At 53.6% G+C, this 27297-nt stretch overlaps 9 protein-coding genes across 9 annotated transcripts; 5 read left to right on the top strand and 4 right to left on the bottom strand.

The window, feature by feature from the left end:
* Positions 1–184: 184 nt before the first annotated feature.
* Positions 185–1336, top strand: CPAR01_01289 (zinc-binding dehydrogenase; the record flags this gene model as incomplete). Its single annotated transcript, XM_060485578.1, has 3 exons — positions 185–217; positions 283–421; positions 501–1336. The coding sequence occupies 3 exons, from the start codon at positions 185–187 to the stop codon at positions 1334–1336; spliced, it is 1008 nt and encodes a 335-aa protein (XP_060356435.1).
* Positions 1337–1660: 324 nt separating this feature from the next.
* Positions 1661–4845, bottom strand: CPAR01_01288 (importin-beta domain-containing protein; the record flags this gene model as incomplete). Its single annotated transcript, XM_060485577.1, has 2 exons — positions 1661–4618; positions 4681–4845. The coding sequence occupies 2 exons, from the start codon at positions 4843–4845 to the stop codon at positions 1661–1663; spliced, it is 3123 nt and encodes a 1040-aa protein (XP_060356434.1).
* Positions 4846–5542: 697 nt separating this feature from the next.
* Positions 5543–7454, bottom strand: CPAR01_01287 (uncharacterized protein; the record flags this gene model as incomplete). The annotated part of the gene is made up of 3 exons (XM_060485576.1): positions 5543–6128; positions 6187–6470; positions 6519–7454. 3 exons carry the CDS (start codon positions 7452–7454, stop codon positions 5543–5545), a joined length of 1806 nt encoding a protein of 601 aa, XP_060356433.1.
* Positions 7455–9546: 2092 nt separating this feature from the next.
* CPAR01_01286 (Pex2/Pex12 amino terminal region) lies at positions 9547–10962 on the top strand (the record flags this gene model as incomplete). Its single annotated transcript, XM_060485575.1, has 1 exon — positions 9547–10962. The coding sequence occupies one exon, from the start codon at positions 9547–9549 to the stop codon at positions 10960–10962; it is 1416 nt and encodes a 471-aa protein (XP_060356432.1).
* Positions 10963–11773: 811 nt separating this feature from the next.
* Positions 11774–13823, top strand: CPAR01_01285 (uncharacterized protein; the record flags this gene model as incomplete). The annotated part of the gene is made up of 4 exons (XM_060485574.1): positions 11774–12163; positions 12249–12472; positions 12535–13188; positions 13247–13823. 4 exons carry the CDS (start codon positions 11774–11776, stop codon positions 13821–13823), a joined length of 1845 nt encoding a protein of 614 aa, XP_060356431.1.
* A 2320-nt stretch (positions 13824–16143) lies between these two features.
* CPAR01_01284 (uncharacterized protein) lies at positions 16144–16908 on the bottom strand (the record flags this gene model as incomplete). Its single annotated transcript, XM_060485573.1, has 1 exon — positions 16144–16908. The coding sequence occupies one exon, from the start codon at positions 16906–16908 to the stop codon at positions 16144–16146; it is 765 nt and encodes a 254-aa protein (XP_060356430.1).
* A 3131-nt stretch (positions 16909–20039) lies between these two features.
* On the top strand, positions 20040–20788 carry CPAR01_01283 (adenine phosphoribosyltransferase; the record flags this gene model as incomplete). Its single annotated transcript, XM_060485572.1, has 2 exons — positions 20040–20565; positions 20643–20788. 2 exons carry the CDS (start codon positions 20040–20042, stop codon positions 20786–20788), a joined length of 672 nt encoding a protein of 223 aa, XP_060356429.1.
* A 1515-nt stretch (positions 20789–22303) lies between these two features.
* CPAR01_01282 (uncharacterized protein) lies at positions 22304–23689 on the top strand (the record flags this gene model as incomplete). The annotated part of the gene is made up of 5 exons (XM_060485571.1): positions 22304–22323; positions 22385–22398; positions 22481–22672; positions 22783–22907; positions 22985–23689. 5 exons carry the CDS (start codon positions 22304–22306, stop codon positions 23687–23689), a joined length of 1056 nt encoding a protein of 351 aa, XP_060356428.1.
* A 152-nt stretch (positions 23690–23841) lies between these two features.
* CPAR01_01281 (raffinose synthase Sip1) lies at positions 23842–26903 on the bottom strand (the record flags this gene model as incomplete). Its single annotated transcript, XM_060485570.1, has 6 exons — positions 23842–24074; positions 24143–25276; positions 25327–25599; positions 25669–25882; positions 25936–26134; positions 26245–26903. 6 exons carry the CDS (start codon positions 26901–26903, stop codon positions 23842–23844), a joined length of 2712 nt encoding a protein of 903 aa, XP_060356427.1.
* Positions 26904–27297: the final 394 nt, after the last annotated feature.

Genomic DNA, 27297 nt, shown 5'->3' with positions numbered 1-27297 from the left:
CAGATCCTCAATCTTAGGTTCATACAAACTCACAATATTCATCTTCCATCTCATCCGGCTCTTACGGTAGTTTCTTACGTATAACTTCGGCCAGCTTTACCTCACATCTGGCCTTCAATCTATCTCAAATCAAGTACCTTACCTACGAGGAGTACCAGACATCACAGTAGAATCCATCTTCACAATGCGCGGCATTCAGATTAAGGAATATGTCAAGGTGAGCTTCATCACCATTGAGGAACGATTCTCCCTAAATGAGCACTCGATCTAACGATTCAAAAGTCTCCCAAGGAGCTCCGCGTGACGGATCTCCCAGACCCCGTCCCCAAGAAGGATGACGAGTACCTCATCCAAGTCCACGCCACGGCCGCCAACTTTTTTGACATTCTCCAAATCCAAGGGAAATACCAGACTCAGCCTCGTACGGTCCCCCCTTCCTGTCCTTCAGAGACTTAGCACACATACATTTCAGTATACCATACTAAACCTAAATACCCTAGCCTTCCCCTGGACATCGGGCTGCGAATTCGCAGGCATCGTCCTCAAAGCCCCCTCGTCAAACGCAAAATACCCCGTCGGCGCCCGCGTCTTCGGCGCAACCCAAGGCGCCTTCGCCTCCCAGTGCGTCGCCCGCGAAAAGGAGCTCCTCCCCATCCCAGACGGCTGGTCCTACACCGAGGCCGCCGGCCTCTTCATCACCGCGCCCACCTCCTACGGCGCCCTCGTCGTTCGCGCCGGCGTGAAGCCCGGCGACATCGTCCTCGTCCACGCCGCGGCCGGCGGCGTCGGCCTCGCCGCCGTGCAAGTCGCAAAGGCCTTCGGCGCCACCGTCATCGCCACGGCCTCGACTCCGCGCAAGCTCGACGTCGCCAAAGCCTTTGGCGCGGACCACGTCGTCGACTACCGCGAGGCCGACTGGCCCGCCAAAGTGAAAGCCCTCACGCCCGGCGGGCGCGGCGTCGACATCGTCTACGACCCCGTCGGCATGGTCGACGCCAGCACCAAATGCACGGCCTGGAACGGCCGCATCCTCATCATTGGCTTCGCGGCCGGCAAGATTGAAAAGGTGGCCATGAACAAGGTGCTCCTCAAGAACATCAGCCTCGTCGGCATCTTTTGGGGCCAGTACGCCGTCAAGGAGAAGGAGACCGTCGTCGAGGTGTGGAAGGGCATCATGAAGCTCGTCGCCGAGGGGAAGCTACGCGGCACCGAGTTCACCGACGAGGAGTTTGTCGGGCTCGAGCGCATCCCGGACGCGCTTATTGCTCTGGGCAGCCGGGGGACCTGGGGTAAGGTCGTTGTCAAGATCCCGCAGGATGGTCAGAGCAAGTTGTAGAACCATGTTACTGCGAGAGTGTCGTTTTCTGGGCGATTACAGCGAGGCATATCTAGATCGACTTTTGAATCAGTCACTTATGCCACTAATGTAAGTCTTCAATAAACACTAGTTCTCTTTGGACGGGTGCTTCCGCCATTAGGCGTCAAATCGTTCTTGTATTCACATTTGCCCATTGCCAGGAGATACGCCATGAGCACCTCTCTTTCTCTATCTGACAGCCTCGTCATGAAATCATAATCATTCCCATGTTTTCCCGTCTATTACAGCTCAATCCCGACGAACAGCTCACGCAAACGCTGCTGCTGCAGCAGCACTGGCTCCCTAAGCGCCCGTGATCTGCGTCAACGACCAAAACTTCTGCAAAACGTCCTTGTCCACATTGGCAGCCCACTCCTGCTCAAACTGCTGTTCTCCACCGGAGCGCTGGACGATATCCTGCAGCCTCTCCTTGACGAATCTCATGGCGTTGATCGTGTGGACGGGATCCTTGGCGCCAAACTCCGTCTCCTTGATGCTCTTGGGTGTATCGTAATCCGTGGGCTCGAGTTCGCCCCAGATGAGCGAGTCGGTGCCGTCCGTCGTGCCGTCCTGGAGCTCGGCAATGGTGCCAACCCACAGCGTGAAATAGTCTTGCAACTTGCTCAGTGTGAGGTTCTGCATGGGCTGCGGGAGCTCCATCAGGCGCGCCAGGGCCAGGAGGGACAGCTTCTGCCTAGGAAGATGATCCAGCCCGTCGAGGTGAGAGAACCACTCGCCGCTGAGCCAGGCCCAAACCTGTTCTAGAGGCCCGAAAGATGTGAGCATGGTGACGAAGAGTGTCGGGTCGGCGATAAGGAGTCGTGAGAGAATTGCAAAGTAGTCGCGTTCTGTTATCGTGTTGAGCTTGCTAACCTTCCTGTTCGGTCCGGTCGTCTGGTGTGCCTCCCAAGCATCGTGGAGAGCCTCCATAATCTTCTTCAAGAAACCAAGTTCGAGAAGATCCTGCATAATCACCTGGGTTCCGCCGAGCTCAGAGGCGGCCCGAATCAGATATTCAATGCACACGGTGCCGAGTCTGACCTGCTCTCGGCTTCTAGAGTCGAGAACGCCTGACAGAGCGACCAAGAATGGACGCCGCAGTCTATCTTCCATGACAGCTTGTGTGCCAAGGAGAATGTAGGACTCAACCACGGACAACGCCTGCGCAGCGGTCTCTGTTTGATACTCCAGCAGGGGAAGTGATAATTCAGCGATGCTCATAATATCTGCGGATAAGGGCGGGTTGCTCTGCATGAGAACAGAGTTCCATAGCTCCAATGCCTCGTCGATCAGGTACGTGTGCAGGTCGGAGCCCGGTTTGGCTGCTTCTGAGAGCAACGGGACCATCAGGTGGTGATACCTCTGAGAGTCGCTGCCCATGGACATAACCAGCGCGGCAAAGATGGCGATGATTGCCTGTTTAATCATGTACTCCTCCGTTCCAGAGTTTTCCCAAATGCTCGGTAGGCTTGACATGATAAAGTCTGCGAACTGAGAGACGTAATTCTCTAGTCTCGTGACCAAGATACGCATGGACTCCAGCACGGCGAGCTTGGTCTCGTCCACGTCAACATTTTGGATGAGCTGAAGTAGCTCATTAAGCACATCGGCTGCGTAGGGGAGGAAAGCCTCTGCGCTGAAGGCAAGCTCGTCTACGATCCACCGCAGCTGACGCGCGGCTGTGATTCTGACGACAATGTCGTTGTTCGGGTCCGCGGGGTTGAGAAAGTGACGGAACATTTCGTAGATGAGTGGTCTACTGTTGTCGGCAATCTTGACCGTAACCCATTGGCTGACCATGATTGCGATGCGTCTGCGGAGAACCTTATACAAGGGCCCTTGTTGCTGCGCATCTTGAAGAACAGTCGAGACCAGGAGACTATCGAAATCGAACGCGTTCATGACGTTGGGTGCAGCCAAACCCATAGCCGTATACACTGCTTCCTTTGTAGCGATATCTGACTGTGAGTTTGACGCGGTTTGGAAGTAAGAAAGCAGAGGTGGTATCATGAGATCCTTGAAGTTGACAAGCAAGTCAAGGAAGAGCTTCTCAGCGCAGGGGCGGACTTCCCATTCGTAGGCGTTGCCCTCACTCTGTTCCTGTTGTTCCCACTCCTCGGGGTCTTCCTCCCATGCATCGAGATCTGCCTTCCGGAAGACGAAGAGATGTGTGATGATGATATTCGCCATCTGGACCACGAAATCATCCTTGAGAAGCTCTTGCTTGATGAGCGCAACAGCATCATTCTCGTCCTTCTTAGCTTCCGCACTCCGGAATTTGAACGTCTGCTTGGGATAAAATGCAATTCTCAAGCATGCTCTCATCAGCAGCAGGCCCCTCAGGGCCAGTCTTTCCAGCAAGGGTCCCTCGACCTTTGACTTTGACTCTGATGGACCCGAATCACCGGAAGACTGCCGGATGCCACCTGACTTTTCGAAAACTTCGGCAAACTTCGCGACGAGATCCCAGTAGGCGTGGACCAAGGGTAAAGAATTTGGTAAAACGGCGAAACTGGCGGGATGCGCCTCGGACATGTCGATATGCAGCTTTGTAAACTGCAGGAGGTGCTTTCCTACGGTATCTTGATGGGGTGCCGGGACTGGCGAGTCGTGGCTCACAAAGCCAAGGAATTGGCCAAAGTGATTTTGAGACACGGTCCAAAACTGTTCGACCGTCTTGTCGTTATGAGGAGCCTCATAGCCTACCACGAGCAACCGTCGAATGGTTTTAAGAGAGATGAGACTGTTGAGCATAGCCGCATCGGCCGCATCCTCCTCGCCACGACCACTCGTGAGATAACCAACCCAGACTGCTGACTTTTCGGTGTAAATCTCTCCCAGCAAGTACACCATTTCGGGGGTGACAGACTGGAGGGCGGTTTGGGATCTTCTGAGGCGAGCGGTGCCCAGCTCCTTCACAACGCGAAGGAGGATCTGGAGAGAACCATAAAGATGCTGCTGGTTGCCGTTCTTTGAGGACCTGACCAAGCCGATAATTTGCGAGAGTGCTTCCGGCCAGTGCTGCGGGTAGTCAATCCTAATGACTTTGGCGGTGACGAGGGAGTTGTGCAGCGACAGTCCTGTCTCCTCCTCTTCGAGCGTGCCCTGGAACAAGCGTTGCCGGACGACATTCTTCTCTTCCGGGTCCAGTCCACCTTTGACGTGGGGGAGCAGGCGCCAGTATTTGTCGATGCCGTTCTTAAGCTGAATGACGGCTAGGAATCGAAGCTCGTGAGGAAGGGATTTATCGAGAAAAACGGTCTAGGGATAGGGCGTCGGTGAGTTACTTGATCATATCGTACACAAAGGGTGGATTTACATACCTGAAGGGAAGAGAAGTATCCCTTCTCCGTTTCCCATGATGTCAGCTGTTGCCCAGCGGCCTGTCTGCGCGCATAGTCGGCCGAAGTCGCGGATTCGAGAACGCGGCAGAGCTCCTGCAGGCTGAGGGGGTTGGCATCGCCGGGCACCTCGATCGCGAAGCTCATGTTGTGGTCTTCCTGGTGGGCGACCAAGGTGTCGATGCCACAGTCGTTTCGGTCCCAAGGAGTTTCGGGTTGGTGTTGTCGAGAGGTTGAAGTCTCGTATTCGAGAAGGCGGCGTGAAGTACGAAGAAGCGGTTGGAAATTTAGACCCAGGCCCTCTTATCGCTGTGGCGGGGCACTGTTGTAGAGGGCGGTCCATCGCGGGGTAGTGGGGCGTTTGAGGAGCATGGGCGCTGTTCGCTGTTGGAAAGCGCAGGATGTCACTCCAAGCGCCCTGAGAAACTCTCCCGTCCTGACGACACACCTTACAAGGTGAAATAAGGTTACCTGTACAATGGCATTCCACAGGGCCAAGAGAAGAAGCATGTGCTTCCAGCAATGCAGCAGCATTCATACAACGAACGTTTGCCCATGTGTGCCACAAGCTTTGCTTCGACTGTCACGTCAGTTAAAAATTTCCTCTGTCTATGGTTAGGCGAAAATGATTCTTAGGCGGAGACAAAGATGAGAAACCATATCATTGACGCAGGGATATCTAAGCGCTGTAGAAACCAAACAGGAAAATCAAGCCTTCCTCGAATCATCCGATGACTACCAATCATTTTTTGATCCTCTTCCTAATGCGTAGCTGGGCCTCTGGTGAGAACATCCTAAAGAGACAACCATGCGCCGAGCTCATCATCCCACTGCTATCATCATCTCACAATCCCATGTTCATGATTCCGGTGCTCCAGTTGAACATCTCCTCCACTGTTCTTGGCTCAGGAAATGAAAACATGCCAGAATCTGGGGCCACCGCAGGCGTTGACATGTCAGTGATGAAAGCATCCATGCATGAGTTTAGCTGAGTGACGCTGTCGCGATTGTTGGTCACATTAAGCTCTCTCAACACTTCGCTGACTTCATTGCCAATGCTTCTTGCGACGGGCCACATCTCACCGGCAACCTTGAGTACGCCGAGCAGGAGATCAAGCTTCTCACGCAGAGCCGGTGAATCTGATCCGCCATACATTCTCGCATCGAGTAGTGCGAGAGCGGCCCGTCGCAACCCGATGATGCATGCAGGGCTGTATCGGGCCGGTGGAAGCGAGAAGTTGAAGAGACCGATTGTCGACAGGCCTGCTTGTAGGGCGGTTGAGCATTCGAGCCATGGATAAGTCGAGCTGGAGCATCGCGGCATCCGAGGTAAGGTCATGTCGCGCGCTTTGAAGAGCGGGCCAAGCGTGAGCAGGTCCCGAATCCCAAATCCCGACGCTTCCATGGGTAGTTGCATCTTGATCCTCAGGCTATCTTTCGATTAGTATTATGCAGCCTTAGACTACTTTATGGATAAAGCATACTCACCTGAACGCGTAGGCCATCGCGTGAAACAGAACCATGTCAACTGCACCCCCCGAGTCCACCAACTGTTGTTTCCATTTAGGTAGGTTGATGAGCCAACTGACCAATCTGGAGTCGGCTCTATCGATGGTATTAGACAATAGTCCTGGTGGCAGTGTTGGCATAGGGAGTATCAACTCCGTGCTCAACCGGCACAGATCAATGAGATACGTCCACGACGAATGGCTCGTTTCATCCATAGGATCTCTTGCGTTGTACTTCTTAAGGGACAACGGTTGTGGAATCTCCTGGTTTTTGTTAGTACCAACATCAGATTGGCGGTAATAGTGACTTACCCCTGACTGATATTCCCATTCTTCACATGGAAGTTCAGTTGTTGCGACAACGCCGGACAACACGAAAGCGGGCGAGTCCTCGCGCATCGCTCGCATGTTGCCTTGCCAGTAAAGCGCCCAGTAGGTCCTTCGTGAGCTCTCTGCAACGAAAGGATCACCTGCAGCATCTGCAAACGACTTGTCTTGCATGCCGAGATCGAGAGCCATCTGAGTTGCAGCGTCCATCCATCCCGCACTCAACTCGAATCGTCCCTCGCCAAAAGCAGCAACACTGAGAACGAGGAGACCCTGTACAGTCCAGCAAGTCATAGGCAAGCTGCCACTTGCGAGACTGAATGCTTTCTCTCGAAGTTCCTCTGATGAGACAGCATTTGAGAAGAGTGATCCCACGTACGTGATACAGCTTGTGAGGAAATGGAAAGGCTCAGGGTTCGACCGAATACGACTCAGGAGCTGGTTCCTGGGCAGGAGCCACGGATGGGTATCGTGGAAGTTGGTGAAGTAAAGGTCGAAGAGCAGCGAAGTCGGTGATGCGGTGTTCAAGTCAGGGAGATGAGAGCTCCTGGCCAGAGACCATCCACAGGGTAGCTTGTCGACTACGTGAATGGGAATATCGAAGCTCGCCACCTCGGGAGATGGGAAAGAGACTGGCGTGTCCGGCGAGGCTGAAGGAGGTGCGATAGGATCGTTGATGAGACTGCGTTTCTTGGCATCCCGAATACCTCGGCGAGACTTTGCGTAGTAGCAGGTCTTCTCCTCCAAGCGGCATCTTAGGCAGGTTGGTAAGGCCGAGTCACACTTGACGTGCTTTGATCGACAGGGCACACAGGCGAGAGATGCTCTAATGGTGGCTTTTGATTTGGCGGCCCCAGCACGTTGCTGCGTATCTCCCGGGCTATTGGCCTCCCTCGGGCTGGTGTTTGGCGTGAGCTCCATCGTGAACTACAGTGAGCTTAGTTTGACGTCGTGATTGGTTGTGAAGGAGGATCTGATCTTGTACATATGCCAGATTGCTTCTCTGTGTTCGGATCGTCCAAGGCCAAAGGAGACGCTGCTGGTGTTTATGTAAATCTTTGCCTTGACAACTGACGATGGACGAACTCTTAACCGTCTCTGCCCCTGTCGGTAGACTGGATGCCTCAATGTCACGTTCACATCTTGACCAGCCCAATTTGGGCATGCAAGACATCGACCGGGGAAGGGAATGGGTGAAGAGAGATGACATAACAGAAAAGCGTTCCGTAGTTCTCAATACGCGCTGGTTGTTGGGTCCGCCCGCCACTTTGCTAGGCTCCGAGCCTCTTCGGACACTGTTTCTGGAGCTGGAACCACAAAAAAGCGCGGTGAGTGAGTGACTCTGAAGCGATAAGTGAAAATAGAAGCATCTTGGTAAGCACCACTGTGAGAAGCTAGGTATGGGCCGGGTTGCGTCAAAGCCGTGTTGAGCCACGCCTGCGTCCCGGTCGATTGGGCAGAGGATGCTTAGGGTGTACACTTTTTCCGAATTAGGAATGCCTTCATGCAGGTATACGGTTCCTAGCAAGCCCGCTGCACGATGTCTAGTCTGAGCCTCCCGCTCTACCCGTTTGTCGAACCAAGAACCAGTGTTCTCAGTTGTCTCGATATTGGATCCGGCCAGAGATAGACTCTCATTGCATCTCCAGCAGGTTTGAGTAGGCAGCCAGATTTGATGGAAGCTCCTAGCGCAAGGCACGAGGTTGGTGTTCTACTCCTTACTCTTCCGGCCTACAATGCTAACAGAAAGATAGATCTCGTCACGATAGGCGAGCTCCTCGTTGACTGTAGCCCTTGATCAACGAGTTTTGAAAGATTGTGTAGTACGACCAAGTCAAACCCGGGGCGCTGTGTATACTGAGGTTGAACGGGCTTTTAGTTACTGGGTAACGTTACCATCGACGATGTGATGTGATGAAGGCTTCATACACGTCCAAATCACGATGTGCGTCATTGGCCTCGCTCAACTCCGGCGGTCAGATTAGCTCCGTGTGAGAAAGATAGGCTTGAAGATGTCAATTCAGCGTAATCGCAAAACGCTTGAGACAACAGGGCAAGAATTTGACAAGCGAAGAATGCCCTGAGAATGCCTTGCAAGCCTCTCAGACTCGTAAGGCCGATAAGATGGGTTGTTGGCGCTAGTCGACATAAGCTTGACCTGATGCTGCAGCTGTGGTGGCCGGACGTTGGCGAATCGAATGCAAGATTTCCTTCTTCTCTCCTTCTTGTCACACCCCAAAGCTGCGAAGATGTCTGCGGGTAAGGCAAGGGTCACCTCCCCGTCTCAGCACAGTGCTATAGAATGGCGCATGGTGTGTCGGGTATGTCCGTTCGTGTTCATGCCGACAACCTTCAGTGATGGCAGAGATGCGGAGACGACGACTATCTGCGGTAGTATTCCGTCCCTATGGCGGCAAGGGTTGGTGATTGAGGCACGTTCATCTCAAGCACTCAACCTCCTCCCGCTCTGCGGTTGTACAGGGGTCCAGGTTGGTGACACACCGTCTGATGTAAGCCTGTCTTCTGCATCGCATCTGCAGAGCAATCAGTAAACAGCATGACAGAGATGTATATTGGTTTGTAAGACCACAGCCAACTTGCTCAAAGTAGAGTTGTTTTGGTAAGGTAATGAATAAGAGTCGAAGGCTCAGGAAGCCGTGGTCGTACAAGAAGGACAGGGGACCTGACCTCCACTGGAATGGCACGGGCGCCCCGGGACGTCAGACTCCAGCCTCCGGCCGATTCTCGGCTCAGGCCACTCCCGCCCAGGTCATGGCTCAGGTAATAATCCCCAGACCATCCGCGGCAGGCAGGGGCCTCGGGGACTTGAGCAGCGCAACGGGTTTGGTGGCAGCCGATGCAGGTGAGCAGAGCGGACCTCGGCTTTTCCTCCACTTACCACTCTTGAGGTGCCAGACCTCCCGTCACCTTATCATCAGCCACTTGAGGGAAGAGGTGTGATGCATCGCAATTTGCACCTCACCACCACCTTTCACCACCCAATGCTGCCCAGATGACATCGACCAATTTTGCGCAAGCGCAGCAGCGCCTGGCAGCACGACGACAAGCTCGCGAAGCCGATAACGCAGCACGACTCGCCGCCCAGCGTGATTCCTCACGCGCCCGCGCCCAGATTGATCGTTTGCCCTTCCCTTTCAGTCGCCTCGGTTCAGCATGGGACTCGATATCAACGCAAGACGGCACTCGCCCCGCCTTCAGGGTCGGGCAAGTCGACGCAGAATTACTCGATGACGAACTATTGGAGTTGCTTCGCGGCCAGGTTGGCGATGCACTCAAGTACTTCGCTGGCGGCCACCTGAAAGACGACTGGTCTGCTGAGATCCTTCTTGCACTTCGCGCCATCCTATTCAAGTTGACAGTCTGGGACAACGACGCGACATATGGAGCAGCTCTACAGAACCTGAAATACACGGATGCGCGCAAAGATGGATCCGTCCTCGTTGCGCCATCTAGGTGGCAGAAGTCACTATACGGATTGGCCACCGTATTTGGGAAATACGGCTGGGAGAAGTGGGAGAACTGGTTGCTCGAGAACGACGATGGTTACAGCGATGAGCCCAACCCTCGACTCCAAAAATTGTCGCGGCTGACGTCTCGGATAACGACGCTCCACGCTGGAGCAGCCTTCGTTTCGTTTCTCGTCTTTCTACTGCAGGGAAGATATCGCACCCTTCTCGATAGAGTCTTACGAATGCGCCTGGCTCCACCAACCAGTCAGGTGAGCCGAGAGGTCTCTTTTGAGTACCTCAACCGACAACTTGTTTGGCACGCTTTCACGGAGTTTCTGCTATTCATATTGCCGCTTGTTGGCATCAACCGGTGGAGGAGGTGGATTTCAAGGACATGGCGCAAGACGAAAGAGATCATCACCACAAAGGGAGACGAAGATAAGTCGGCTAATGGTGAACTGGGCTTTTTGCCCGAACGCACATGTGCCATATGCTACCAGGATCAGAACGCCCTTGCGAGTACAGAGACCGAGATCATGGCAGCGGCCGCATCAAGTGGTGTTATCGGCTCATCCCAAACCGATATCACCAATCCTTACGAGACCATCCCTTGCGGCTGCATCTATTGCTTTGTCTGCATCGCAACGCGACTAGAGCGCGAAGAAGGTGAAGGCTGGACGTGTCTCAAGTGTGGCGAGCTCGTCAAAGAGTGCAAGCCATGGAGCGGCGACGTTTTAGAGCCACCAAAGAAGTCACCAACTGCCAAAGTTGTGGCCTTTCTAGATGACGCCAGGGATTCCCAAAGTGGAATTGGCACGGAGGGCAACGCTGATAGCGAAGAGGGCGAGGGCATGAATAGCACCGAGTTTATTGATGTTTCTCAGGATAAAGACTATTCTGACGATACGGATACTGGCGACTCAGAAGGGTTCGAGGAGACAATGGACCAGGACGAGTAAAAAGGCTACAAATAACCACATTGTACACTATTGCACGACTTAGCACCGGCATCATGAGGTCTTCGTCTTTTTAGGCAGCGTCTTCATCTGAAGACAGCACAAGCAAGCGATCATTAATACGCATACGCAAGGAGTTGCTCAGTCCTTAGAGACATGGATGGATATGCGGTAGTAGCCCAACCCCTAGGAAGTCACGAATGCAAGGCTTTATCGTCTTATCATCTTGACATCGCATTACAAGCTCATTTCCCCTGTTCCGTTTGGTATGCGAATAATTGATGCATCCGTCCTCTTACGCCATCAGCCTGGGGCCGGGGGCACATCGGGAGGCAGAACGTGGCCGAAGCCCCCACTGCCAACGCACTCCATGCTCCGCCCAATACGTGCTAGTGCCCGCTGTACAAGGACGTTGGATCCGCCATGCCCACCGAGATTCCAGGGACCGTCCCAGGCACATGGCGGCCTTAGCGTCATAAGCGCACTGAAATCCCAATTTACACAGGACTGTTGTCCGGGATTCCTTCACCTCCCACCACGAGCTTCCGACGCCCACACGACGAATTCGAGATCCGCCCTTGTGCATTTGTGTAATTCAGCGGAGCGTCTCGAGACAACAACGTGTTAGACGATTTTACAACTGCTTTTCTTCAAAGGACATAGAAATCGCATCGAAACAAAGTTGGAAATCAGAGAAGGAAAAGGCACATGACGAGACTTTTCCCCAAACCGAAGAACCAAAACAACAACAACAAGACACCCCAAATGTCGCAAAGATAGAAGACCTACCCACCGAACCTCACAAATCTAAGCGATGCCGAGCTTCTTCCAATTCACCCAAGGCAACGAGTCCCGCACCCGCCTCACGAGCGACGCCTCCCCTCTGCTGGGCCGATTCCGCGCCGTACCCCCGCGATCCGACGTCCCCGGCCGCCGTCGCCGCTCCAGCACCCTCGGCTTGTTCACGTCTAATAACCGTGGAAGCGTATACGTCGGCTACGGCGCGCTCCTGTCCGCCTCGGGGCTCGAGAACCACGATAATGATGCTGCAAGGGGCGGCGACTGGGAAGAGTTGGGCGCGTGGGCGCGCACCTGGCGCAAGATCTCCAACGTTTGGGTCGAACCGAAGCAGAGTGCCGTCAAGGGCGTTGTCGACGTGTGGTGGAGTCGGTATGGAGTCTTGGTGCTGATGCCTGCTGTTCTGGTATGTTTGGCAATTCCTTTGACAATAGGACGGACGGATCGAAGAGTTGGCGAGTGATTGGGACTAACACGGGAGGGAAACCTAGGCTATTGCGTGGTGTGCGATACCGTTCCCAAAGTACTCCTTTCCCGGTGAGGATGACGATGATCGAAGTGATCCCCTGCCAGGGTCTGGGCGTAAGATACCCGGCCACGGAGAAGCAAGAGTACAGATCAACTTTTGGTTCTTCCTCTTCGTGTACTACGGTTTCTATAACGTTACGGCTCTGGTATGGATCACCAAGGTCTTCAACTTGTACAGCTTGAATTGGTACGTCAGACCCCCTTTCACGCTCCTCAGAAGCACACAGATATGCTTATACTCAAATGTAGGTGGCCGCAATCTTTTGGATTTCCAGTTACGATGTCCATCATCGCCCTCATCTCGATAGCAGTCCCAATCCCCATCTACCTTGTCCCAGAGACGCGCTTCCTCACCGCCCACAACACGGCCTGGATTTCCTGGACCTTCATCGTCATGGCCATGCCAGTTGCCATTGCCTTTTGCATCCTTCTTACCTCCCAGCGTCACCTGAAGCTGCGCCAGTCGCTCTCCGAGACCCAACGCATCTTCACCACGTCCTGGTGGACAGGCGAGGCCGAAGGGAGCATCCCCCGTCGCGATAACCGCCGGCGGCCGAATCTTAGCAGCGACGCCTTTGACCCGGACACGACGCTCCAGGTCGCCGCTGAGCAGTCTCGCAATATGGGCGGCGTCAGGATGCGCCGTAGGTGGCTGCCCGCCAGCTTCGTCCGCTTCATTTGGTTCTGCTTGGCCCTTTTTGTCGGGCTCATGGCGTACGTCATAGGAGAGGCCTACGCCGAGATATACCTGCGCACGCTGCCTCATAACAACTTGGAGACCATCGTGTACGTCTACAGCTGGATCATCACGGTGCACCTGCTTGATGCCCTCACGGGCTGGCTTCTGGGTATCCGCGAGGGCGAGCGAGTGGGAAGCTACCCCCTGAGCTGGGTCTTCAAACTGTGAGTACTTCTTGTCTAGGAAGAGTGATTCAACATCAAATTGACACCAACCATCCAGATACTTCATGCTCACCTACCAAACCTACGTCCGCGCTCTATACGCGCGCCTCCGCTCCCCGGAGCAATTCATCTACCTCCAGATCCTCTCCAGCAGCACCCTCATCATCCTCACCCCGCTCACAATGTCCCGCCTCTACCACCGCATCACCGTCGCCCTCAACTTCACGGACCAGTCCTACGCCTCGTACCAGAAAGTGTGTACTCGCAACGTCTTCATCCGCTTCCTCGCCGAGAACGTCTCCATGGCCGCCTTCCTCGGCAGCGTGCTGGTCCTGCACTTTGGGCCCAACAAGGACGTCTATCCGTACTTTGCCTTTGACGGGAAAGTGACGGGCGACGACTACGACTACGATTTCCGGCTCACCTTTTGGGCCTCGTCCGTCACCTGGGCCTGCGAGCTCGTCGCCTCCGTCATCGTACGCGGGCTCATCAGCTGGTTCTTCGGTGTCGATGTCGGTATGGAGGGCAAGCTCGACCTCGCCGTGTGGCCGGAGCTGCTCCCGACCAGCGTGGCTGTCATGTTCCACGTCCTGCAGAACATGTTCTTCTCCATTATCCGGCTACAATTCCACTGATGGAAAGGAAGCGGAACAATCAGACGCAAACGCCCTCAACCCCAAGCTCGGCTGGTTCCCGCTGGCTCTCTCTTCGGCTCCTACATGCCGATATCGCCCTATCTTATCACCATTACATCCAACCATCAAACTGTTTCCCCCATTGCAGAGGCGTTATCCGAACTCATTGAGCGCTTTCATTTCTTTCGGCAAGAGATTGCACTCTGTCCAGGGTGTGTAACACGGCATCCTGGGTTACTTTTTTCTTCTCTCTCAGCATCGAGCGATACCAACAATAGCCGGCGTACCACCTTTTCTTTCTTTCTTGGATGGATAACGAACAACTTTCTTTCTCTTTCGCATACCTTGGGCGTACATGTTGTTCTTTATTCTGTTCTCTTGCCGCGTCTGCTTTTTTGGCTATTGGTGCGGAAAGAACTAAGAAAGATACCCCTCTTCCTCGTCTCGTTTCCTCCCTCTTTTTTCATACCCCATGCTCGCTCACGTTATTCCAAGTTTCGTTAGATTAGAGATACCACACTCATCAATTCCCTTCCTTGGCATGATGGTTACGAAAGATCGGATATTAGTTTTCTTTTCTGGGGGTAGAAAGAGAGATTCAATGTTAATACGTAGAGATTAATGATCATTATGTTAGACGACTCAGCAATCATTTTTGTTGGCTTTATATAACGGCCTCCTTGGTAGATACACACGATCTGCAGGAAGACAAGAGGCGAACTAACAAGAGTGACAGTCTGCTTATAGAGTAAACTAGATCCAGTGCAGAGTTGGAAAAAGAGAAAACGTGATACTGCCAAAGCCCTTGAGTCGCGCAGTCTGCTTCTTGTCTCCAAAGATCCTCATTTAATCGGCCATCTGGGAATCTCATTGGCGCCGTCAAAATCGAAATCGGCTACCTGCATGATGTCGTCCTACCACCACACTCCTCCGTCTTGGAGCCTTGACACACGCGGTCGACACCCTCTTCATCCAGAGCATCGCGACTCGGTCAAGCTTTGGTGCGGCTCGCTCTGGCCACTCGAGGAAACTGAAGCCGCTCAACGGTCTCTGCAGAATCCCGACAGATCCCATGGAACCAGCGAGCTTCATTCCGGTTTTGGGTAGGGTCGGCCACAGCGGTAACCGTGGTTGCGTCTGCGAGACGACGACAATACCTGACAGGCAGAGAGAGAAAAAAGCAAAGAAACATCATCAGCGCGCAGAATTGGTCCACGGATAGCCGCTTTCCCCGGACGAGTTGGAATGGGGGCTGATTGCAGCCGACCAACAGCCATCAGAGATACCAATGCCACCTGGCACGAATAGGACATCGACCCGGATAGTCTCTGGCTGCATCTTCCCTACAAAGATTTGAGCGACGTCAGCAAATAGTTACCCACAGTTGCATATTTTTCTCTTAGGCCTTTCCCTTCTTTCTTCAGATCACGGAGCCAATGATACCAGAGTTGGACAGTAGCGGTGAGGGATAGGTCGCTCGATGGTCGGCCATGAAAGACTGACTCATTTGCATCGACTACCCGCTAGCGGCGCCGGAGCTACGGCATCATCAAGCTTCTCAAGGCCAAACGGAAAGGGTAGGGGCCGTCAGTAAGGCATCCGGTTGTGAAAACCTGCTGCCGTGAGGTTGCGTCAACGGTCCGTTTCCACCTGTGCCGGAGCGTTTTGGACGCCGCTAATGCACCCAATTTTGGTCGCCGCTGGCCCCGGGCATGTGAACCTTCCCGTCTCATGTTGCGGCTACGATAATCCCCGGCTCGTATGGAAGGAAGTGCTTCCACAGTTTGTTCCGCAGTCATAGTGTTGGCCTGTTGCAGGAAATTCCTGACGACTACCGGATGACCGAGAGAGCCTGTTATGTTTCGTTGGGAAAGGCAATTGTCCTTAGTATTCTACAGAGGCATATTAGTTCCAAAGAACCCGAGAAGAGACCGTTTGCCCGGCAAGGACACCACGGTACAGCGGCTGGCATCTCTGTCCGAGCCGCCCGATGAAATCGAGTTCCACTGTCCGCGGGGAGGCCGCGTCTCGTCCTTGGCTTGAACGGGACCCGATGGCAAATCGATGACAAAAAAATATGTTGGTTTCGGCCACTCAGCAGAAGGGCCAGGGGTGGCACTGTTTAAAAGCGTTTGGCGGAATGGCTTCCGACCTGGGATGGGACGCTACATGTCTGTGCATGTACTATGATTATAGACAGTGATTCTCGTGTGTTATAAGGTAGTTTACCACTTGGTATCTATATCGGAATCGCATGGCTGTAGGACGTGTAGGTAGTGATGCGGTGGAGACAACGGCAGCAGCGGTCGCGATCCAGACTCTATCGACCAGGTACATCGTTCACCAGCTTTCCCAAGCTCCAGGCGAAATACGGACGAAGATCTTCGAAAGTTGACGGGAAACAGGATCGAAGCTCAGGTTCCAGACTGGGCCATCGGTGACATGCTAGGAATCGGAAAGGAAGGTTCCAGGATAACGGACGGCTGGGCGGAAATGATCGGATAAGATGGTCTCGAAACATTCGGACAGAATCTGATGGGGTTGCCAAGAAGATGGACCCGTCCATGCCAGGGCTGAGTCCTTCGTATGTCCTGGTAGAGGCAGATGTAGGTATGCGGATACTAAGGTTGGTACTATGCATTGGTTCACTGAGGTGCCGAGTCTCGTTTGGCAGGATTCGCGGGTGGTCAACATTGTGGTGTGGTAGTGGGATGAGTCGGCGGCTGCTTGGATCGCGGTATGCATTGGCGCGTGAGATCAACGGGATATCCCAAGTGATACGGCTCGTTTCCTGTCGAGAGCGCGGGGGCACATGTCGTTCACAGGGGATCTTTGAAGTGTGATTCGACGGCGACCCTGGCCGCGGCCGTGACTCAATGCGAAGTGATAGCAGGATGTTGCGGCGGCGGTTTGTCTGTCTCTCGGAACGTTTTGGCTCGATGGGAACAGTGAACGGGCGAGACCCTGCGACGTAGTGGGTGGGGTGGAAGCTGATAATTGACGGAATGGCACAGCGGTAGGACCCCATCGTTGCTGGTGGCCGAAGCTCATACATACGCAGTAAGGTGAGAGGACGCGGAACCATGTTGCCTGTCAGACAGGTACCGGACAAGTGGGCTGTGATATATAAGCCCTCAACAGAATCGAGTGAGTTAAGTAAGTACAAGTACAAGCTGTGGGTGCAGATACAGCACTTAGGAGTACTCCTGAAAATCTGCCGTAACAATTTGATCGTTCCGGTTTGGCTCAGGTTTGAGCATTGTTGGGCCTGAGCAAAGTGTTCTATCGAGGCCATGCCGTGAAGTGTCTCGATATGTGGAGGTTTTGTGATGGCTGCCGTACGTAGTACACTCCCTTGGCTGGAGAGGACGAAGCTAGGTTAGCAGTCCAAGGACGTGCTCTGTATGTACAGCCAAGACACTGGGCCGACATTGTAGTGTCTGTACGCTATGATTGGCTTTGCAGAGAAGAGGAATAATGCATGGGCTGAATGCATCTAGAAGCAAAATAGGAGCAGGAATGGTATGTTCTACCTTAGAAAATGGGTGGAGTGGAGGGACAGCTGCCCGTAAGCCGCAGTTCGCCTCAAGCGGCCCGTTTAATTTGAGCTGGGGACCGTTTGAAGGAGCAAGCAAGTTCGAAGAGTCTTGTACATAGGCAAGAGTACCACCCATACCGACCTTACCTTTAGCAAAGGCTCCTCAGCAGTAACTACTTGCCTCGAGACCAAATGGAGCAGGAAAGAGCCCATGAGCCTCGAGGTACCTTAGTTACTTGGGTGGTTCCTGCTTGTCATGGATGAGGATAATCTTCCAGGTTGTCAGGCACGTCCCTACCTACCTACCTTACCTTAGATGCCTCGGGCGGAACATACCTAGGTAAGAACGTTCCTATGCAAGTCAACACTCCAGTATTGTTACCAAATATGTACTCTGCATTCCCTCTATTTCCCCTACCAAAGTACTTGCTTCATAATCACTTGGTACCTCTTCCGCTGTGTGCTCGAGCGAGCTTCTCGACCTCCTCTGCCACATCGACAGCTCATCTGCTCCACATCACCACATTCGTGCCTCTCCTATCATCCACCCTTGACCTGTTCACCCAAAGCACAATAATTCGGACGTTTGAAACAAGCTGAGATGTTTCCGGTATCATCGGGTCTTCAGGGCCCTAGTGCCTACCTACTTCAAGCTTCAGTCACTAACCTGGAAGGTAGCATGATCCACAGAAATCGGCACCAATGCTATTCTCGCTGACGGTATTGAGAATCACCGTCGCCGCAACTTCGCCATGGCGCCTGTATGTGCAACCAAGCCGTTGACAGCCCTCCGGGTTGTTCAAAGTTCGAACAGCCTGCCGCGCCTGCTTTGCCTCGTGCTATCCGTACGGGCCTGTACAGGTATTGCGGTGATGAAATAGCATGGCATGTTTGTACCACCTACACGCGCATGCAGGACACTGCACCACATTCGCCATTCATCGCTGCGCTCCTCCTCATCGGTGTTGGACAGGGAAAAAAGACAAGGGCCCTGGTCCAAGGCTAAATGTCTTCCGGTTCTGGTACTTCGTCTCTTCAGAGCAAACCATATTCACAACCAAAGTTCATGTCGTCGACCTGCAGACTACCTAGACAATTTTCTCTGCAGCGCTTGACGAAGCTACTCACCGAAAACTAGCTCACACCCTTCAGGGCCGTGACATGATATCTAGGTATGTGCATGACCGTTCTTGATGAGGGAAAGGGCTACGACAAGAAGGAGAAGACAAGGGATGCTGCTGTCATTGATTCACGGCTCGGATGATAACGTGCCATGCAACATCCAGAGGCTTCCTGACGTTTGTGCTGGGCTGCCTGGCGAGGGTGAGACAGAGACAGCTTGTGTCATGGTCCCTTTCTCGGAGGTGGTGGCATAGTGGGGAACTGCTTCTTGCGCTCCCTCGTCCGTTCGTCCATGGTCCAAGGTCCCCTGCCTTGGGATATGGAGGGGTCGTTGCTGCTACGATGGAGGGGCAATCAATTCTGGCTGAAAGACATCCCACCTCCCACCTGCGCCGTTGCCGGCTTACCATTTGCTATTACAGCCAGATACGATATCGCGCGACCTGAGGGACGAGAAACAGCCCAGAAAGGAATCAAGTGTTTCCCAGCATCTGTTGGCCGCTCATCTGCGGAAACCACGGCATCTCTCTGAGGTATTTCCGAGTCAACATGAACTTGCTTGAGCAATATGTTTCAACACAATGGGCTTCCCAAGTTGGGCGGCAATGAAGAGGCAGAGAAGGCATCAAAAGGCAGCGCTCGGAAGTCAGGAGAGACAAAGGAAAAGTAAAGATAATGAACGCTCGCCATCCTATCTAAGGCATATCCCGAAGCGCCTTAAATGAGCTTTTCCTATCAAGCCTTGGACTAGCTTGGCCATGTACCCCCATCGCTGTCATTTTCGTCGCGGACCACTCTTGGGCAAGTTGGAATCGACCTGCCCACTTCGCACCACACGTAGTGACACCCTACCCGTATCACAACTCTCCACTTCCTGATCGATGGCGCGTTCACACTCACACTCACTCTTACCACTCTCCGGAGTCTACGCTACCCAGTCGCTCTAGTAGATTTTTTCTTCCTTATTTTTCTCTTCTCGCCTCTGCTACCTCCATGACCCCTGGCCATACACAGTTGATACTCTGTACCTAAGGTATCTTATCACCTTCCTGCACGCCGTCTGCCAGCCTGCTTTCGTGATTTCATGCCTTGTCTTACTCTCCACCCCCGGCGAGCCGAGCTGGACTAGCCTGCCATTCTCTTTCCCACACTCTTTTCTCACACACCTCAGTTCAGTCCCGATGGGTACGAAGTACCTTACACACACTGGCACACACGCACACCTCCTCACCCCTCCACGACCCCTCGGTCAAAATAAGGAACCGGTACCTAGTAACTCCGTTGTCTTAGCAGCTCCAATACAATCTCCACGTACCCTCAGCACCTTGTCTACCTTTGCGTGCTAGCCAACCTAACCTTACCGTTGTTTTTTACCACCTGCCACTTGTTCGTGTCCCACACCCCTCCTCTCTCGCTCACACTCAGTCTACTCTCCGGGATCCGACCCCAAAATTTTCTTCTGCCAACCTAGATACAGACAGACTCATATCATTGCTTTCCAACCCGCCCAGAAGACCTTCTTAACCCGCCTGTTCCTCCCCTCTCCTCTCTTCACAATGTCCTCCGAACAACTCCCCCTCTCAAACGACGCCTCTGCGGCTACAATCAACCCTTTGGCCGCGCACCCCATCCACCCTCAAGATGCCCAGGGACGACAGCCCGCCGCCGCCTCCGCCGCCTCCCCCGAACTCGCCAGTGGGAAGGTGAAGCTCACGGGCGCTCTGCGTCACTTTGCTGATTTCCCTATCAAGGGAATCGACTTTGTCGACATCATGCCCCTCTTCCTCGACCCCACCGTTCACCAGACTCTCGGCGATGCCCTTGAGTTGCAGGTCAAGGAGGCTTTCCCGACTCTTCCCGACGTCATTGTCGGTCTCGACGCCCGTGGTTTCCTTTTTGGCCCCGGCATGGCCCTCCGTCTCGGCACCGGCTTCGCCCCGGTGCGCAAGCAGGGCAAGCTGCCCGGCCCGTGCGTTACCGCCGAGTACCAGAAGGAGTACGGCTCCGACTTCTTCCAGATGCAGCAGGATGCCATCAAGCCTGGCCAGAAGGTTCTGGTCGTCGATGACATTATTGCTACTGGTAAGCTACATACTCTGTGCTGAAATGCGCAACATTCCCCCGAGGCTAGATCGTACAGGTCCACTAACACGAAATAGGTGGTTCCGCAAAGGCTGCGGCCGACCTCATCCAGCAGCTCGGTGGCGAGATTGTCGGCTATCTCTTCATCCTAGAAATCCCCGGTCTGAACGGCCGTGAGAAGCTCGGCGACACCAAGACCGTCATCCTCCTCGAAGACGCATAAAGGACACTATGGGAGTGGACCGTATGGGCCTTTCATAGAAGCCCGATGATCAGCACATATCTTCGATGGGCGGGCTGTTGTCTCCGATTCAACTTGGCACGGCCTGAGCTCTCGAAAGTACATAGATACCTGTCGTGGGATGACAGGCTTTGATACCAACCAAAAGAGGTGTCAAAATCAACGAAAAGTGGTCTCTTTCCTTGGAATCTGATCTATTTCGATTTCCTTACACAAGGACACGCGCGAAGAGTGACATCGCGTCGGCGTTTTGGGTTACAAAAAGTTGGATGGCAAACTGGTTGGAGAGATGACAACACATAGACGATATGAGATGAAAAGACTCGGGTTTGAACCCGTAGTCGAATGGGCGCGTTCGCGTTCTTAACAACGCGAACGCCCTCAAATATAATGACGAGCAAACACCAGCATAAAACTTTCGCCAATGTGCCCATACCCAATGTCTGTGGTTTGAAGTCGCCGGTAGGTACTCTTGAAGGCTCACTCTCATCTAAATGCTTGATATGCATGTCTGAGACAAGCTCGCGGGGTCGTATAAGTCGTGTAAGTTGAGGTTGATTCGTCCGGATCAGGAGGCACGGTGAGTTTGTGCAGAAACACCTGCAAGCTAGGCTGAGAAGATGGGAGCAGCATCCATAGATACTTTGTGAGTCACATTGATATTACGCGAAATGCTTGATATTCCGGGAATGACCTCAGTTCATTGCCAGTACCTGACCTACCTTATATACTGAGCCGGCGACTTACTTAAGAAGCTCTTTAGGGTAAGTGACACCCGATTTCACTACAAGATCCTATATCTCTCTGGTAGGATTCACATTGACTTCCAGGCTGACGAAGTCTCCTTTTGAGACAGCGAGTCCCTTTGGCGATGCCCGTATGCGGGCAGCAAGAGAAGCGGGGGCCCGATGAACCAGACCATTCCACGGATCGTCGACCCGGATCTACCAGCACAATACAACACAACCACTACGACATTGACAAGCTCCAACCAGCTCGCAGTTTAAGCAGCAAACAAAGAGGCGGGACGAAGGCGCCATCAGAGAGGGAAAAAAGGCGTGCTGATCCATGATGTCACAACCTGTCGACCGCAACCCCTCAATTGCTTCTAGGCACAGTCGTTCGGGATGACCCCACTGCATTTCTACACGCGAGAACGGCAGCTAGGCGGGCACGAGCGGGTAGTCTCCCAAGTTTCTAGACATCCATGTTGAGATCGTACTTGATTGTCACCGAATTGGGATAGCTGTCTTGTTGGGGGAGCCACGGCGTGCGTTGCTAAGCGGTTTCCGCGTGGAATTAATAAGCTGTCTTGAACTCTCGGAGGAACGACGTCCAACGGAGGCGGGGTTGCTTGGAGTTTATAAGCTACGAGACGGGCAAACTTCTTCATGTTTGTAGACTCTTTTTTTTTTTTTGGCATCGTCTTACTGCCTTTCGACGTATTGAATCCTTTTCATCAGACACAGATACTGCTAAATTGACGAACCATCTAACATGACTGTCAAAATCTTTCTGTAAGCATGCCCATAGTGTCCATGCTCTCTCAAAAAATCCCATAGCTAATGTTTAAATCAGGACGGGCGTCACAGGTGCGAAGTGACCTTTATTCCCGACATGCAAATGTCCGAGGCCAACGATTTATTTGATCTTCTTGCTAACACAAATGGTCAGGCTACATTGGCGGCGACGCCTTTTACGCCCTTTACGAGAAACACCCGGAATACGAGTACGCACTCCTCGTGCGCAATGAAGAGCGTGCCGCTCCCGTGAAGGAGGCGTATCCCAAGGTTCGCATAGTACTCGGCGGTTTGGAAGACGCGAGCGTAATCGAAAAGGAGGCGGCTGCTGCTGATGTAGTAATTCGTATGTTGCCGTCCGTTTCATGCTTCTCCCTTGAACATATTTCAAGAAAAATGTCGTTGACTGAGGAGCGAAAATGCGATGGGATGAGAGGCTAACAACGAGGGACTAAGACACCGCTGGGTCTGCTGATGATGAGCCATCCGCAAAAGCCATCGCAAAGGGGCTGGCAGAGGGACACACGCCTGAGAAGCCGGGCTTCTGGCTTCACATCTCGGGTACCGGTATCCTGCAATGGGTGAGACACACACAGAGAGAGAGATATTCTTCTTTTTCCAATACCTAAGCAAATGGCCACTAACACCCCAACCATAGTACGACATGAGGAACAAACGCTACGGCGAGGCCCCCCTCCCAGACCAAGACTACCACGACATCCGCGATATTGACCGCATCCTCTCCCTGCCCGACGACGCCATCCACCGCGACATTGACAAGATTGTCCTCGGCAGCAACTCCCCCAGCGTCCGCACCGCCATCGTCGGCCCGCCCACAATCTACGGCCGCGGCCGCGGCCCGACGAACCAGCGCTCGATCCAGGTGCCCTCCCTCGCGCAGGCCACGCTGGAAAAGGGCTTCGCGCCCATCGTGGCGCCGGGCAAGGCCGAGTGGGACAACGTCCACGTGCACGATCTCTCGCAGCTGTTCGTAAAGCTCGCGGAGGCGACGCAGGACGCGTCCAAGAACGCCGACCCGGAGATTTTGGGCCCGCGGGCGTATTACTTTGTCGAGAGCGGGACGCACGCGTGGCGCGAGGTTGCCGGATGGGTTGCGGAGGAGGCGTTCAAGCAGGGTTTTCTGCCGGCAGCGTTGACCAAGGAGGCTACGATGAAGGAGGTGCTGCAGAGCGATGGCAAGGCGAACGCGACGTGGGGGTTCAATTCCAAGAGCAAGGCGGAGAGGGCGCGCAAGTATTTTGGGTGGGAGGCGGAGAGCAGGAGTTTGAGGGAGGATATTGCTGATACGGTTGCTTTTGAGGCCAAGAAGTTGGGCATTCAGCCCAAGGAGAAGAAGCAGTGAAGTTGAGCGTGCTTATTAGTTTTGATACGACATTGTGTGGGGATACTTTTTGGAAAGAATGCCCTTGAACCCCGATGGAGAGTTTATTTCTTCTCGATGATTTTGATGACCAGGGGCAAGCTCACACATCGAATGGACTGAAGATGGGGCATCTACACTTCCTGGGCTTCCTCGTGATCAATGGCAAATACAACCGTCATCTCAACCTCGTTGCCCCAGCCGGGGTGAAGACCCATCTCCTGCCACGCCTTCTCAATGTCGATTTCCAGGACACAATCGTGGTCCTTGCTGAGGGACACCGTGTGGACCGGGATCACGGAGTTCTGGATGGTGACGAGGAAGTCATCCTCGATTGTCAACTCTGGTAGCTTCGAGATGTACAGACCTGTTGTTTTGGTCTCGTCAGGATTTGCTCTTATACCTTTCAGGAAAACATCACCACCAAGTACTTACCAAAAACGCCGAGCGCCTTGAGACGAGTCTTGAGCTCAACCTTGCCGTCGTGCCGCAGCATAAAGTCGCTATTGAGTATGGCGGCCGCGCCAGTCATCTTGCCCACCAAACCCAGGTTGGCGGTCCACACCTTGCCCTTGGTCTCGCTGTCGAACCCGGAGAGCGGGTAGGCGGTGAAGATGTCGTATCCGCGCACGTCCAGCGACACCGTCAGCGAAGATGCGGCCGAGCCGGAGGACACGGGCTTGCTGACCTTGCCTGACGAGTGCGCCCGGACGACGTAGCGCATGGAGGGGAGAACGCCGGAGAAGGCGGCAGCGAGCGGGATGATCTCCGTTAGGGCGCGCGCGGAGATGTTGAAGACGCCGAGAATCGGGGTGCCCGTGACGGCGGCGCCGTGGTAGCTGCCAATCTTGAGCAGGCCGTCGTCGTCGTAGCCCGTGTAGGGGTCAATGGTCTTGCCGACGACGCTGGGCCGGAAGATGACGGTCTTGCCGCGGATCGTGGGGCCCGTCATCTGCTTGATAAGGTCCAGATCGTACTGCCCGGGCACGTCGGTGATGTAGATAGGCCCCCCGCTGACGCAGCGTGCGGCGGCGTGGAAGCCCGAGTAGTCGTGGACGGTCTGGAACATGTCCCAGTCGGGCAGGATGTTGAGATGCTGCGTGAAGAGACTGTTGTGGGCGTTTGTCCAGACGTGCCAGGGGTGGGAGGCTGGGATTTCGGGGAAGAAGTCGTCCGAGTTGCGGCAGAGGATCGCCGGCCTGTGCCGGGGCATCTGGTTATAGAACATGATCTGCGGCGTCTGCGACATGCAGGAGATGGCCTTGATGCTGAAGTGCCGGAGGGAGGATATGGTCCAAGCATCTAGGTAAGCGTCGATGAGCTCGCGGCGTGCGCTGGCCGAGACCCAGGTGTCAGTCATGAACTGGGCGTCCGTCTTCACGCCGTCGATGCCACAGTCAATGAGGAACTTGTAAAAGTCGTTATAAAACCTGTCAACATCGTCTTTGTCGACTACGGTCATCTTGCCTCCGAGTGGTAGGTTGCGTCGCTCGGCATCCTCCCGGATCACTTCTATCGTCTTGTACTCTTGAGCAATCTTTCCGTCCGGTGAAATGCCCGCCCAATATCCTGATACAGTCAGCATATACTGTGCTTTGAAATGCAACAAGACGACTGACCTAGAAGAGCGTGCCAGACGGCAATGTGCTGGATATGCGGATGTTTCTGGCGAATGTGCGCCACGGTGGCCTTCAAGCCCTGAGGGAAAGCTTTCGGTTCAGCTTCGAACTCACACCAACCATGCTGAAACTGGCCATGCCCTCTGTAGTCGATTGTCTGCCAGTTGTCGTCAATGATGAGGCTGGAGACTTTGATATCATTCTCGGCTAGCTTGTCGACAGCGTCAAAGACCTTTTCGTCCGTGAGGCGTTGCCCAAGAGCATTCCAGGTGCCTATGAAACGCGTTAGACATTAATCAGGGGATTAGGGAGAGTTGATGGTGTGAAACGTCACAAACTTACAGTATCCGAGTCCATCATACCAGTTCTCCATCCACTCTGGTTTAACCCCTTCCTCAATAGCCTTCATTTCGGCCAACAGCTCATCACTGGCCTTCTTCTCTTGAAGAATGTACTGTCTGGCTTGATACATCACACAGGCATTTGCGCTCTCGAAGTTGTCTCCTGTTCCAACCAAGACAATAGCAGGTTCTGGCTTCGTACTATCGTTACGGGCCTGTGACCAGTAAGCTTTATACTCACCGAGCAGGATGGGGTCCAGCGACGAACGTGAACAGACAATTGCCCAGACTCGCCATGGCGGAAAACGGGCAGAACATGGTTGCCTCCGCTTACTGCGAGGAAAACAAGATGCTTGCCCTCGGAATTCAAAAATGAGCATAGGACGCCGTCTTTGTCGAGATGAAATGAGTCTTCTCCATGGCGAGGGGCCAGCCATGGCGTCCAAATACGGATAAGAGCAAACCACCTATTCTTGTCAGCATCCCACTCCGCTAGATGAAGTTGAAACGGAGGGAAGCGAGTCCTCAAGACGATTCTGATCCTGATAGCGAGCGGGCTTCTAAAAATCAGACATACCTCAGAAACCCTCCCCAAGGCACGCCTAACGAGATGTCGGCAAACTTCGACTCATCTCCTTCAACGGCATCTATAGTAGCTTCAAGTGACCAAAGCCGAGTTCCGGGACACTGGCTCATCATCGGCTTCACTTTCCATGCAGGATTCAGATCAGACACGACGTCATCAATGCTTTCGGAAACAGTCTCAAGAATGGGCCTCGAGTTGAGCACCACAGTGCCATCACCAACGCCTAGCTCATCGCGAGTCCATCTCCATGGCTTGTCTGACGAGTGTCGGAACTTGAGTGTGAATTGGAACGATGATTTGAAAGGAACAGGAGCGGAATAAAACAACCGTCGTACATCATCTGGGACAGCTTGCAAGGTCGTCGGAGCGTCTTCGTCGGCGATGCGAGCAAGAGCAGTTTCGCTCCAGTCGGCTCCATCACTCGAGTGCCACACCGCAACCTCCCAGGATTCGCCCGCACGTGAAGCAGGTATCTCTAGAACTGCGGTGATAGGAAGACCACCATGGGGGATCTGCGTGTATTGCCCAAGAGGTGGGTAGCTCTGGATGACGGCCTTCATGGTATCGGCGATGATTTCTGGGGCTGGTTTTTGCTTTGAGACGAAGAGAGACTGGAAGACTTCGGCAAAGTTGTAATTGTCTGATGGCATCTTGATGTCATAAGGGTACGAACTACAAGGAAAGCGTGTAAGTGACGAGGCAATAGTTGATGAATGTCTTATTGATGGCAACTGAAGTGAGGAAAGGTAAGAGGCTTTTTCTCAGTTGCTCAAGTTGAAGTGCTGTAGCATGCTTTCATCCTATGTAGGAGTCTGTGAGACTGGCATATGCAGTGAAGTCAAAAAGGCAGTCCTGTGACCGACCTGCTGCACTAACAGCTCATCCTAAAGGTCTCAGCTGCACGACTAGGAACTTGACGCAAGAGCGGCTGTCGCCTGGCACAGGACAGGATCCGCTTAATTGGCCAATTGCATTTGCGGACAAAAGGGGAAGGAGGATGATTCATCGATTTGAATGGGACAACTTTGCGCCATGAAGCGTAAA

Source organism: Colletotrichum paranaense (assembly GCF_030867605.1).
Source record: "Colletotrichum paranaense strain IMI 384185 chromosome Unknown Scaffold_1.1, whole genome shotgun sequence".
NCBI lineage: Eukaryota > Fungi > Ascomycota > Sordariomycetes > Glomerellales > Glomerellaceae > Colletotrichum > Colletotrichum paranaense.
Note: the sequence above shows the minus strand (reverse complement) of the source record. Positions and strands in the feature narration are given on the sequence as shown.